Genomic DNA, 13,074 nt, shown 5'->3' with positions numbered 1-13,074 from the left:
AAAAAAAAATTTGTTAATGATAGTATTTTTAACAAAAGTATTCTAAATTGTGTTATTTGAATTTAAATACCTTTTATAAAAATATTTAACGAAACCAGATTACTTAGGCTGTAACTTTTACTAAATTTATTTAGTTACTGGCAAAACTTTCTGATAAAGAGTATTAAAGAATTAATTTACAATTCGTGATAAAATTTGGTAAGATAGGGTCTCGTTTATAATAAGCGCGAATGCCTAATTTACAAAGTTCACGATATTAAATTATATAGCTATGCTATCATTTATAGATGAATTATGCATCGCTTGAACGATATCACGGTATTTCCCTCTTACCATAAACGAGATCTTAGTGTAACACAAATTTGAAAGTGACAATCGTTTGTAATTTACGCCTATACTTTTTCCCATTTTATCCATCATGCCACCCTTCGCTTTAAGAATAATTTGTGATGATTCCAATATTCAACACAGTGTTAATACTAATCTTTAATAATACCTTAGACATGTTCTGAAGTAAGGCCCTTAATTTCATTAAAACCTTAGGAAAAAGAATGAGAGAGATCACAGGTGACTCCAACGAAAGATTCTACCTTCGTCAGTAGATTTCTCTGGAAATCTGCTGGTCCAATTTCCTAATCATTCCTCTCTAAGGTAGGGGAGACTGGGGTTAAGTAAACCCTGGGGCTTGGCAAATCACTTAATCTCATTTTAAAATTAAATACATCGGAAGGTTAAAAATCCTAATATAGCTTTCATTAGTATATATCTATTGACAAAATATATTTTAAAATAATTAATTACTAAAAATTTAATTTAAGAAATAAAATTTTGATGAAATTTTCAAAAGATTTTTACATGACAGAATTTTAATTTTTATTAAAATATATGATCATTTATATGTAAACTTCTATAATTTGGGTAAGTTTTATGAGTATTTATCAAATCTAGATATTATTTCAATCATGATTTGTCAATTTAGAACTAGCGGGGTTTGCTAAACCATACACTTCAATTATAGCAATTAATAATGATAAAAATTTCAAAATCTTGAAAAGGCAATTTCATGGCTGTTTATGATTGGTATTTAGGATTTATGCTAAGAAATCTTAATCTCTCCTTAAAATTCATATTTTTTTATGTCCAAAATGTTTATTAAATTAGCCAAAGTTAAGTTTCAATTTTTATATATAATTGGCTTCAATTTATAAGTATTATGATATTTTTAACAATAAAACAAAAAAATTATTCTATACATTTCATTATTAATAAATAAAAATGCATTTCATATTATGGCCTAAAAAAATCAATGTTTTAGGAAGCCCCTTGAAGTGGTTTGCCTCACTCCGCTATTGGGGCTTGTTGAACAATTTTATTTTTTTATTATAATTTTTTAATATATTCTTATTTTTTTTAAATATGTTCATATATTTGTATTTAGTTTTTTTAAATTGAAACCGCTTTTTTAAAAAATAGAAAATTTATTATCTCATAAAAATAAAAAAAATTTTAAGTTATATAAAATTTATAAATTTATAGTTAAATAATTTATATCATAAAATTAATGTTTAAATTAAATTTCAGAAACTTTACTCACATTTACCTTAAATATTTTTATAATTTTCAAAGAAAATTATTATTCTTTTTAACATACAATCATTCGTACTCATCACTGTAATGTTAAGATAACTGATATTCATTCTAAAATAAATTTATTTAAAAATTTGACACCGGTTCAAAGCTCAGGTTAAAATCATAAAATAGATTTTATAAAAAATGGAGAAAATATACAAAAATTATTTATTAAAAGAATATAAATGGATAAATTTATTGAAAAAATTCATAAAAATATATAACTCCAAAATCTTTAAAAAAAAATTCACAACAAAATTTTTTTTTTGTGTATTAGATAGCTAGTTTGTGTATTATTAGCTAGCTCTTAACTCGTTCAAAGTGGCTGAGCTTGCATATTAGATATAAAAGATGATATATATATATATTAAATAATTAAAAAAAATTTTAAAATATGTTTAGCAGCATTTTGTAACCCAAAGTGATCAAAAGTTTCGTATATAGTAGTAATAGAATAAATAGGCTAAAATATATGGCTTGCATGAATGAAGACGATGATAAATAAAATATGATACAGCTTAAGTGCCAAAAATTTGTCAACCCCATAGATACAAGTATGATTTCCACTTCTTTGAAAGTTTTACGATATTTAAAAACTTTCGACCCTAGATAGCAATTGATGATGATGTAGAAAAGGTGCATACTAATCTGAAGCGCCAAATACAAATTTTCAGTAGCGTAAGGTTTGCAACATACTTCTACCCTAGGGGAAATAAGCTGATCTAAATTTCCATAAACCTCTATGTATCGTGGATTCGGGGTATCGTAAAGTATGATAAGCGTGTTTATGATAATCTTGTTTATTTTTTTTAGAATAAAATATTTTTATAAAAAAATAAGGAAACACAGAAAAATTAAATGGTATGAGCCAGTTAGAAGAGAATTTTCTATTGGTTATAATGGCGCGCAAGTGCAAACAATTTTATGTTGTTTTTTTTACTTTTGAAACTCTAATTTTAAAGCGCAACAATACCTTTTTTAAAGATTATGTCGTTTTTAAAGATTATGTCGCAATTACTTTTAGGTTAGGGCATTAAATTACACTTAGGTCCCGTAGGTAAGGTTACCAGAGCTTTAGAGATGTCTAAAAGTATGTCCGGTAGCTATTGTTATTGTATTTAAATTTGACCAAAATTGTTTTTATTTTTTTACTTATTTTTATTATTATTATGGGAAAGGTGTTTTTACAATAATATCTAGATAAGTTTTGTTTATCTATTTATTTATTTTTTCATCATATTATTATTTTTCATTTAAATGATTTTTTTTCTCATCATACACTTTTATGAATATGGATCAGCTTATAAGTTGTAGTGTTGTTAAACAGGTCAATTTTTGAGCCGATTTTTAAAAAAATGGCTCACAAAATATTTTAGCTATAAAAATATTTTCTAAGCCTCGAAATTTCGCTGAAATGATGTCCAAACTTTTGTGCCTTCGGAGAAGCAAAATCTTCAGGCTTGCATATTAATTTATGGATAAAATATTGAGTTGGTCCCTTTTCTTTTTCTAAGCTCAAATCGAGTCGTTAATCAGTTGAGAAAGAAAATAATTCAGTTCACATCAACAGAAAGAAAGAATGGAAAAATTTCCGTTAATAATAAATTTTTAAACATAGCGTTTTTTAAGAAGCGGCTTTATGGCATGTTTTCCAGTAATTTTTTGTTTGTTTTTTTGTTAACGATTAAATGGCGCCTGAAATCATGAATCATAATGTTTTTAAATAAGAAAATTACAGAAAATGCCACAAAATCACTTTGAAAAAAAAGAGGTGTTTGAAAATGGCCTAATAATAATAGGTAAAAAAAAGATTAAAAACGGACTGTAATATTTTCCAATAGATGAAAATTAAAAATATTCTCAAGCAGATTTAGTAAAGTTTAATAGATTTTTTGATAAAAAGTTGTTTATTTAAATGAGTCAATAATCTTATATTATGTAATGATTATACAAAACTTCTCTTTCACCAAATATGTGAATATTTCCCTGATATTCTAATACTTGAACAACATAGTAAACTGCTAATTGTAGCAAGCTTCATTTGTTTTACCAGCATTACGGCTAACATTGAAAGAGTCTTATCTTTAATTAATAGTCAATGAATAAATAGGAGAAATAGATTGCCGCGGAATCTATAAAAGCAATTATATGTAAGAAATACAATTTTAAACCGTTTTACAAATTTTTAGAGAATAGGGAAAATATAATTATAAAAAATTTTATCTGCATGTGAAAATATGAAATAAAAGAAATATGTGATTTGTAAGTTATATGAATTTAATTAGATTTTAATTATTTAATATCATTTATATATAAATGTAGTTAAAATAAATCGCTGCTTTAAAATCAATTAAATCTTTTTTAAATTCATTTTAATGCCCTCTTTTCCGCTAAACAGAATCTAGTGACCTTACCCATAGGAGATACAACTTAAAGAGCGTGTAATACCATAACTTAGATGTTTCGATACAGATCTGTTTCAAAAAATATTGGCTTATATAGTAAATTAATTGCTTCAAAGTATACTGGGCACCATTTTCACATGCTAATACAAAAAAAATCCCCTGCTAATTGTGACTTCCTACCAATTAAAATATGAAATTAGTATTGTTAACCGACTCGATTATTAAAACAGCTAACCCAATATTTTAGCCAAAAATATTATTTAAACTGAAGATTTTACTCATAGAGGGCAAAATGATTTGGACATCTATTATCAAAATCTTAAGGCTTGCATGATGTTATTTTGGTTAAAATTTTAATTTAAAATAGATTAAATCGAACTAACAACACTATAACGAAACCGTTTATAATAATTTCGAAATATAGAGACTGGAACAAAGAATAAAAATGACATTACATGCATATAGAAAGAAAGATAGGAAGGAAGGAAGGAAGGAAGGAAGGAAGGAAGGAAAAAGGTGGGAAAACGTCCATTTTTTTTAAATTAGAAAGAACAACATAAGAAAAAATACAAACGTAAACAAAAATAAATAATATATTAATATATTAATGCAATTAAATTTATGATATAAATGGGAAGATTACAGATATTAAATAGTGTCCAGAAGATGAATAGACCAGTGAATTTTTCGCATAACCCATTTTAAAATTTTTGATAGGATTTAATTTAAATTGAATAAATTCCAATTTAAAATAACTAACAATATATAAACTGATTATTGATATTTGGTATAACCATTGACCAATTTTGCACCCAATTGTACTAAGTTGCGATATTATAATGATAACGGATATGAATCCCATTAATAGGTTAATATACGTGGCATAGTATGTTAACTTAAATTCCATTTGAAATACCACGGCGTTGCAGTTTTTATAATAATAAACAAAGAAAGAGAATAAGATGATAATTCCCAGGATAGCGAATATTATTATACATCTATACACGTGAATGTTGTATAATTTGATGTCCATAACTTTCATTGTCAAACAAGTTTGGTTTGAATGGGTAATATTGGAATTTGGCCCAATCCAAGGAGTCGTATATCTAGGACATCGAATACAGGGTTTTGATATGTCATTTACATATATTTCAGTGGACTTGCAAGTCATGCATTGCCAACAACATGGTTTTTCAGAGGGAACTTTAAATTCCGTAACTTTACACGATTTACTACATCTGGACGGGGGAGAATTCATCGAATCTGTATAAGCTATATTCCGATGCCATATTAATGGCTGTTCAATTAGGAGTATCCGTTCTCTAGGTATGTAATGACCAATGGGCCTGCGATGGTAATATTCAAAGTTATTGACCTTCTCTGAAATAAAATTAGCTATAACTATAGCAGGATTAACATAAGAAGCGTTTGATATTTTTAGGGTTTGTACGTTGAACAAATAAGGGGTCGTGGTTAACAATTCATTTTGAATATTTAATCCATTTAAGCAAGATATCTTTTGTTCATTTGTGCTATAATTATAACAGGATTTGTTAAGCAGTTTCTCTATGTTATTCCATATAACCCGAATCGAGAATATATTTAATGCAATAACATTTTCATTAAAATCTTTAACAGTTAAATTTAATTTATTCTTATATTTTGTGGCTGATAAATATTCAGATCGCCAACGTATGTACCATGAATGGTTCGCTTTTAAATTATAGAGCCACTCATAAAAGCCGACCTCGTAATGAATGAAGTCATAAATGTGAAGGGAACTTAAAAGTATATCCTGAGTATCACTCTTCATAATTGCTATATTATCGTCGTTAATATCGATCCTGATAAATATCAAATTATTGGAAAAATTCTGACCCCTGACAAATTTTAAAATGTTTAAGAAACCAGGAGCTCCAATCAGCAAAATTACAACGGTAGGTTTGGACCGCTTCATTAAATATAATACGTCATCTTTCCACTTGTTAAATTCGTAAGTATAATTCGAATTTTTATAAGGGATTTTTATATTAGCTACTATGCATATCTTCGAACCTATCAGTTTCTCCGTAAGTTCAATTTTATAACTGTAAAAAAAATCAAGTTCATTGTATATTATCGCTATTTCATTCCATTCAAATTTTTTCATTAAAAAGATTATGCCATCGATAAAATCTTTCTGTCGATTGGCAATTGAAAAGAAGTAGTTAAATCTAATAATTGTTTTTAAAAAAAAATAATTAGAAATTCATCAAATAAAAAAATTACTTTGGGTTATCGTACAAATAGTTGGCATTGGCAGTTGGACTAATATGGCTCATTTTTATATATTGAAAATACGGTGAAACAGCTAGGGCTTCTGAACTCGTAAATGGACCTATAACTGCCACAAATTTGAAATTTAATGCTCCCTCAATTTTTTTGATGTTTAAAGCTTGAATCTATAATAATAATAATAATTTTAATAAATTTTTGTTTTTTTTAAGCCATATAACACTGCCTCGACATTAGAACCAGAGACCTTCATGGGCTTGGTATGGGACTAATATTCTATTTTCTAAATGGTCTGGGTCGGGCCTGGGTTTTTAAAATTTTATTTAATGGGCTTTGGCCTAAAATTATTAAATTTAAATTTAGATTATTTAAAAGAGTTGCTAGTTTAATGAAATATTGCCTTTTTTTCTAATAATGATAAATTTCAGTATTGCAAACAAAATGATTGCCTAAATATATTTAAATATTGTTCATTTTCATTAAATGAAAAAAAATTAAATTTTTGTATATTGGCTTGGGCTTGGGAAATTTTTGTGAAACTTATTATGGGCTTGGGGCTTGGGAATTTTTTTTAACATTACATATGGGCCGGGTCGGGCTTGAGCCAAAAAAAATTTTTTACTACGGGTCTGGGCCGGGTTTGGTTAAAAAATTAAGGCTCATGAAGGTTTCTGATTAGAACTATTTTTGATATAAATAGGTTGTTTTATAGACATAGAGATTTAACAGGTTTATATATGAACGAAGGGCATATTTATGTTTTAAAAAAAAGAAAATATAATGAAAGATGTCATAAAATCTACTATTTTCGTTAATATTTATTGTAACATTAATATGATGTTAAAAAATTTCTTATCTAAATAGAAGATTAGGCAAAGGCCCGTCCCGTCTCAAACTAAAGAAAATCATCATTTTTTCATATGAGATTTGGCAATAGGGGTGAATTTAACTCATAATTTAGAATATGGATGAAAATGGGTTATGGTTGCAATTCCAAGATTTGTCCCGGATCCGAGAATTCCAGGTTCTGGTTCCCAAACTCTCATTTAATGTAATTAACACGTGTTCTATGTTTGTGTTCACAAGCAAAAAAGCAGTTTACCTTTGTATAGTTCGAGTCAGCCCAATTCAAGGTAGCCCATATTATATTTATAACAAACCATAGAGGAAATAACATTTCAAAGATTGATGAAAAATGTTTCTTAATATTTTTTTTGGGGGTGCTCTGTTAATCCAAAAATTTTTCACCTATTTATTCGATACTTTTAGATATTGCTATAATGTCGATCCAATAACTGATGCCAATCTGATATCTATATTTTTTTAAACGAATGTCATTACAAAAATTTAATATTTTCTTATTCAAAAAATAACCAACTTTACTTTCTCCAAATGATTTGAGCGTATTTTTTATTTAAGTTCTCCAAAAGTTAATCAAAAATATGGGCAATATGCATGGCTGAATGTAGTGTTATTAAAAAGGCTCTATTTCGCCAATTTTCAAAAAAGATTAAATCAAGAATTTCGAAATATTATCATCTACGACTCGAAATTTCGTTGATAAATGTTTAAACCTTTCAGTCATCTGTGGGCCAAATCTTCAAGCTTGAGGTTAACCGAATTTTAAAAATCGACGAAATTGAGCCTATTAACAACATTAACTGAAGGTGATTGGCTAGATATGTTTAAATCTTTTTCTTGAATATCAAATTACTCCAATTTTTAAAATAATCTGATTTTTTTATTACAAATAAATTAAATTTTGGTTCCTTTTATTATTATTTATTAAACTATTGTATAAAAATAAAAAATATTATATAATCATATATAAAAACATAAAATAACCAACCAACCAATAAAAGATATCAATCGGGCCTATTTTTTATATCTATTATTGGCACCGTATTATTAATTTTTTTTATGTCGTAACTTTAAAATTTAAAATATAAACTACTGAATTATAAATACAGTAGTTCTAATCAACTTCTTTATGTCATATTTACTAACAGCGTAGCACACATCAACCGAACACTCACATACAAACGTTATTTGAATAGGTGGAGAGTCATTTAATTAACAATTTTGTCTATACCACATTTTTAATTCATTTTGTAGAGTAATTTTAATAATTAGATAGCTTTTAAACTGGTTAATTTACCTTAGGGTACTTCTTTTTTTTTAACTACACCATTTTCCTCCATTAAGGCATAGATTCATCCTCAATTTATACAAAATTTTGCATAGCTTAGTTAAGAACACATGTATTGATATAATTATAAAATATCAAAATTAAAAAATAATACCACTGCAGTGGACGGAGTATCACAAGTAGGCAAGATAAAATATCCTATAGATAAATTGTATAACTTCATCGATAAAATATTCAGCCTTTCAAGCTTAAATACGGTGGAATAAGCCAATTCGATCCAGTGGTAATTAGAGGTATCACTACAAAAGAAATTCCCCGGATCCCGTTCATATATCTGATATAATCCTCCAATCATTATGTCACCTTTTTTGTACAAATATTCTGAAGGAAACTTGAACAGTCTTTCTTCCTTGTGTTCACTCACCTTAGCTAAGATCATCAGAACGGGATAAATGTAAAATATATTGGGCATTATGCACTATAGAACGTGTATTAATTACTATAAATATAACTATGTTAAACGAATCAAACGCAATTATAAAATATTCGTTGTAATATTGGATTAAATAAAATGTTTTGTTTGTAATTAGTATCTTTTGATAAAATAAAATTTATATTAAATTTTCATTAAAATTAAATTAATTTTTTTAATTAAATAGAATATTTTTCATAATTAAATTTTCCTAATTTGAATTTCTTAATCATTTAATCAATTTACGCAAATTATATAAACTCATTAGATTAAATTTTTAATATAGTACATTACTCTCCCCATTTATATTTTTGTGATTTACATTTATAGAATGTAATTAATTTATAAATTTTCTATAAATTATACATATTTATCTTATTTCGACTAGGCCCTCAACACTTGGCAATTCCAGTACCCTGTCATCTAAAAGTGAGTAATAAAAAAAAGAGTTATCTCCTATTAAGAATTTAATTTTTGAACATTTTTCTGTGAAGATTAATTCAGATTTTTCTTTAGAATTTTATGTATTTCATTTATTAAGGTTGCAAAATAAAATTTAAACTGATTCAGAAAGCTTAAAACCGTTTTTTTTATAATATTAATTTTCAGACTTTTTGTATAGGTGTAAGCGAAAGGGACATCCATTAGAAATTAGCCTGTTTTCGTGAATATCATTTTAATTCTTCTTCTCCACTCTCAATTAGTGATGTTAAGAGTTTCGATTTTTAAAAAAAGGCTAGCCTTTAGCAAGAAGATATTATGCAAGTCTATAGATTTTGCTCATAGATGGCACAAAGGTTTGGACATCTATTAACGAAATCTCAAGGATTGCGCAGTATTTTTTGGGGGTCAGCCATTTTAAAAAATTTAGCCGTTTAACAAAACTACTCAAAATGTATAAAATATGTTATATCACTAAATTAAAACAGTAATTTTAAAGAAAAACAAGTAAACGTTAATAAATTTTTTTTTAAATAACTGCTATCTATAAATAAAAATTTTTTAAAAAAAAGTAATCTAACCCAAGGCCTGCAATAAATGAACTCTCCGCCATTAAAATTTATATAGTATTGTTATATCACCTAACTTTGGCTAACTCCATTATGGATTACTCTAGTTTTTATCCTAACAAGATTGTCACGATCTTCAAGTTAACAGGCTTAACTTAAATGTTTAAATAAATTTTCCGTATTGGAGTTGACCAAAAGTTGTTGAATTTAACAATACTACATTTATAGGAAAATCCCCACCTAATAACACCCACCTTCCCTACCTAAACATTAGCAAAATCTTGGGTACGCCTATATAACCATATTTTGATATAGTTAAGTGTGATCGTCAGATATTAAAAGAAATGATTGATAACTTAATTTGTATTTTATGAATGACAAAAGTTATTCGATTCAAAAATCTTTTAATGCGAATTAGGATAATAGAGAAGAGCGGAGATAGGTAGCCATTTTTTCCCCTCTCATATATAAGATTTAAAATTGATTTTAATGAATAAATTTAATATGAATGTGTAGCCCAAATACTAATCCACAAAGAAAATTCCTATTTAGTTAAACATCATTTTAAATAAGTCATTTCTTTTTCTAGATAATGTACCCGGTGTTGACTGGTCATATTTTTTATTTTAACAATTTAACATTACTATGAACTATGAAGATAAATAATATATTCTGGCATATCCAAACCAACTCTAAACTAAACTGTTATTTTTATCTGAGTCCTAATCGATATGTGTTTCAGTTTAGATCATAGCCTAATTTAATCATGTTTACTATTTATATTAAACGCCCTAAAATTATTTAAAGAAGGTTTAAAAAAGGAGAGGTCAGAGAATTCACAATGATTTCTGAATGAGAATATTCCAATTGTAAATTTAATATTTGCCATTTTACCCTATGTGGCTTGTCAATTTACCCTGGATATTTGGTATATCGTCACCTGAGAATTAGTTATTTCATATTCATTTTTCTTGTCAAGAACGAATTTCTTACCAAAATAAATTTTTTATAATTATAAAATTCTAATTAAACAAAAAAAATCAGTAATGTAAACAATAGAACCAATTATTAAAATTACTCTCCTGTAAAATTACTAAAGGTTGGAATAATATAATAGCAAAAAATTAGTATTTTATTAAACCATTTTATAAATAGTCAACAGAAAGGTATGGAGCTCAGGTTTCTAACAAAATGCTATAAATAATATAGGTAGGGAAACGACTAAATTTAGCCAACAAATCGTAAAAAATTGATAGACATAGTCATTTTTAATAGCTCTAGCTAATAATATTTTTAATAGCTTTTAAAATCATTATAGAATGTCATCTCTACCATAAAGCTATCAACATCATACAACAAGCTTTCAACAAGGGTGACATACCGTCTCCACCCTCGAACCAGGTGGTCTCCTTAATGATAGTATAAAAAATTCAGATGGTATTATGAAATATATTTGTTCGTCAAAACGCAATTTCAAGTCCATTGTAACCTTGGAAATCTTTAGAAAAGGACTTTCCAATTGATTAAAAGCGTAGAGGAAAAAAAAACTTTAGACACTGGAGATCTAAATGAGGGGTTTAATTTGCAATGGATCTCTTAAGAGATCTAATCATCCACTCCACCTAAATAACCATAAACAGGTCTCTGAAAAATATATTCCTGTTCAATCTTTTTCATATTTTCTTTTAATGTTTTTGATTGTCGTTAAGGAACGGCTCTCAGATTGATTAAGCAAGCTTAAAGTGCAATTGGCAGGCTTTTGACACCTAAAAATGTAGATAATCGGTGGGCGAGTTTTAAATATTTTAGTGGTGAGATGGGCAGAGCAGAGCATACTAATTACTCATTAAAAATAAAATTATTTATAAATATTTTTAAATTATTGGTTAGAAATTTTCTAATTACCTATTGGTTCAAAATAATTTTAGGTATACTATTTATGTTCAAAGAAAATTGAATCTTAAAATTATATGCTTTTATTGTTATTATGTTAAAAAGATCTTTTATTATTTTACGATAAATGTATAGTCATTTTATGACTAATGTATAGTTAAATTAGAGGGGGGGGGGGGGTGATCTCTAAAGTAGTATTGTTGTATTATAATAAAGGCTCAGATAAAAAAATTAAAACTCACTCATTGTTTAATTTTATGTCATATATTTTAATTTTAACATATACTATTAAGTATTTAAGTTGGCAATTTTATATTAAATAAAACATGAAAACAGGTTGGATATTTTTATTTATAATTTCTATATGTATCTATCACATGAATTTATTGAAATTTATGTAATATTTCATACCTTAATAAAATTCAAAATACAATAAATATTTTATTATGATGGATAAATTAATGTAAACAGTCTTCATTTAAATATTCTGATATGAACATCTTGTACAAGCCAATTTAAGCCTTCAATTAAATTTTGTCCAGTGATGCTACTACATGGCAAGATAAGGTAATGATGTGTTTTGATTTTATCCAATTCTAAAATCTTAATTTATAAATAATTAATATAATTATCTACAAATCTTTGGTAATTGATATATAAAAACTTACCTGTTGAATTTCTTCCACAGGCAGGGAAGAGGATAAATCTTGTTTGTTTGCAAAAATAAGTAAGGAAGCCCCTTGCAATCTCTTATTTAATTTAACAATAAGATACTATATTTACTAAAAATTTACTTCTTCCAATAAAAGTTTATGAAGTTCTGATTTACAATCATTAAATCTTCTAATATCAGAACTATCAATAACCCATATTAAACCATCAGTACTCTCAAAATAATTTTGCCAATATGCCCTTAAGGTTTTTTGACCACCAACATCCCAGATATTAAGTGTATATCTAAAATAATTTAGAAAAATATAACTGATTTTTTACTCTTTGTATAAGAGGGTTCTAATATTAAAACCAAAAGTTGGAGATATGGTATTAATATCTTCATCAAAGAATTTTTTAACTATCGTAGTTTTGCCGGCATTATCTAAACCTCTTATTAAATTATAAAATGGTTTAATTAAATATAATCTAACAGCATTAAAATACGAATTTCCTTTTCCTTCTGCTTGATTTTCTTAATTATTGTATATAAACCCATATGATATGAGATGAATGTACCGTTTATTTTTA

General features: G+C 26.6%; 1 protein-coding gene across 3 annotated transcripts; it reads right to left on the bottom strand.

The window, feature by feature from the left end:
- Window positions 1–12,163: 12,163 nt before the first annotated feature.
- On the bottom strand, window positions 12,164–13,074 carry LOC135927904 (ADP-ribosylation factor-like protein 2). 3 transcript variants are annotated; one of them, XM_065464152.1, is made up of 5 exons: window positions 12,978–13,074; window positions 12,826–12,936; window positions 12,627–12,789; window positions 12,501–12,581; window positions 12,164–12,435 (listed from the first exon to the last, which is right to left on the bottom strand). In XM_065464152.1, the coding sequence occupies exons 1-5, from the start codon at window positions 13,040–13,042 to the stop codon at window positions 12,307–12,309; spliced, it is 549 nt and encodes a 182-aa protein (XP_065320224.1). In that variant the 5' UTR covers window positions 13,043–13,074; the 3' UTR covers window positions 12,164–12,306. The 3 variants fall into 3 exon arrangements, with proteins under 3 accessions (XP_065320224.1, XP_065320225.1, XP_065320226.1); XM_065464153.1 differs by having other exon boundaries at window positions 12,826–12,928; window positions 12,991–13,048; XM_065464154.1 differs by having other exon boundaries at window positions 12,339–12,464.

This window comes from Gordionus sp. m RMFG-2023, chromosome 4 (assembly GCF_954871325.1).
Source record: "Gordionus sp. m RMFG-2023 chromosome 4, tfGorSpeb1-WG-v2, whole genome shotgun sequence".
Lineage (NCBI taxonomy): Eukaryota > Metazoa > Nematomorpha > Gordioida > Chordodea > Parachordodidae > Gordionus > Gordionus sp. m RMFG-2023.
Note: the sequence above shows the minus strand (reverse complement) of the source record. Positions and strands in the feature narration are given on the sequence as shown.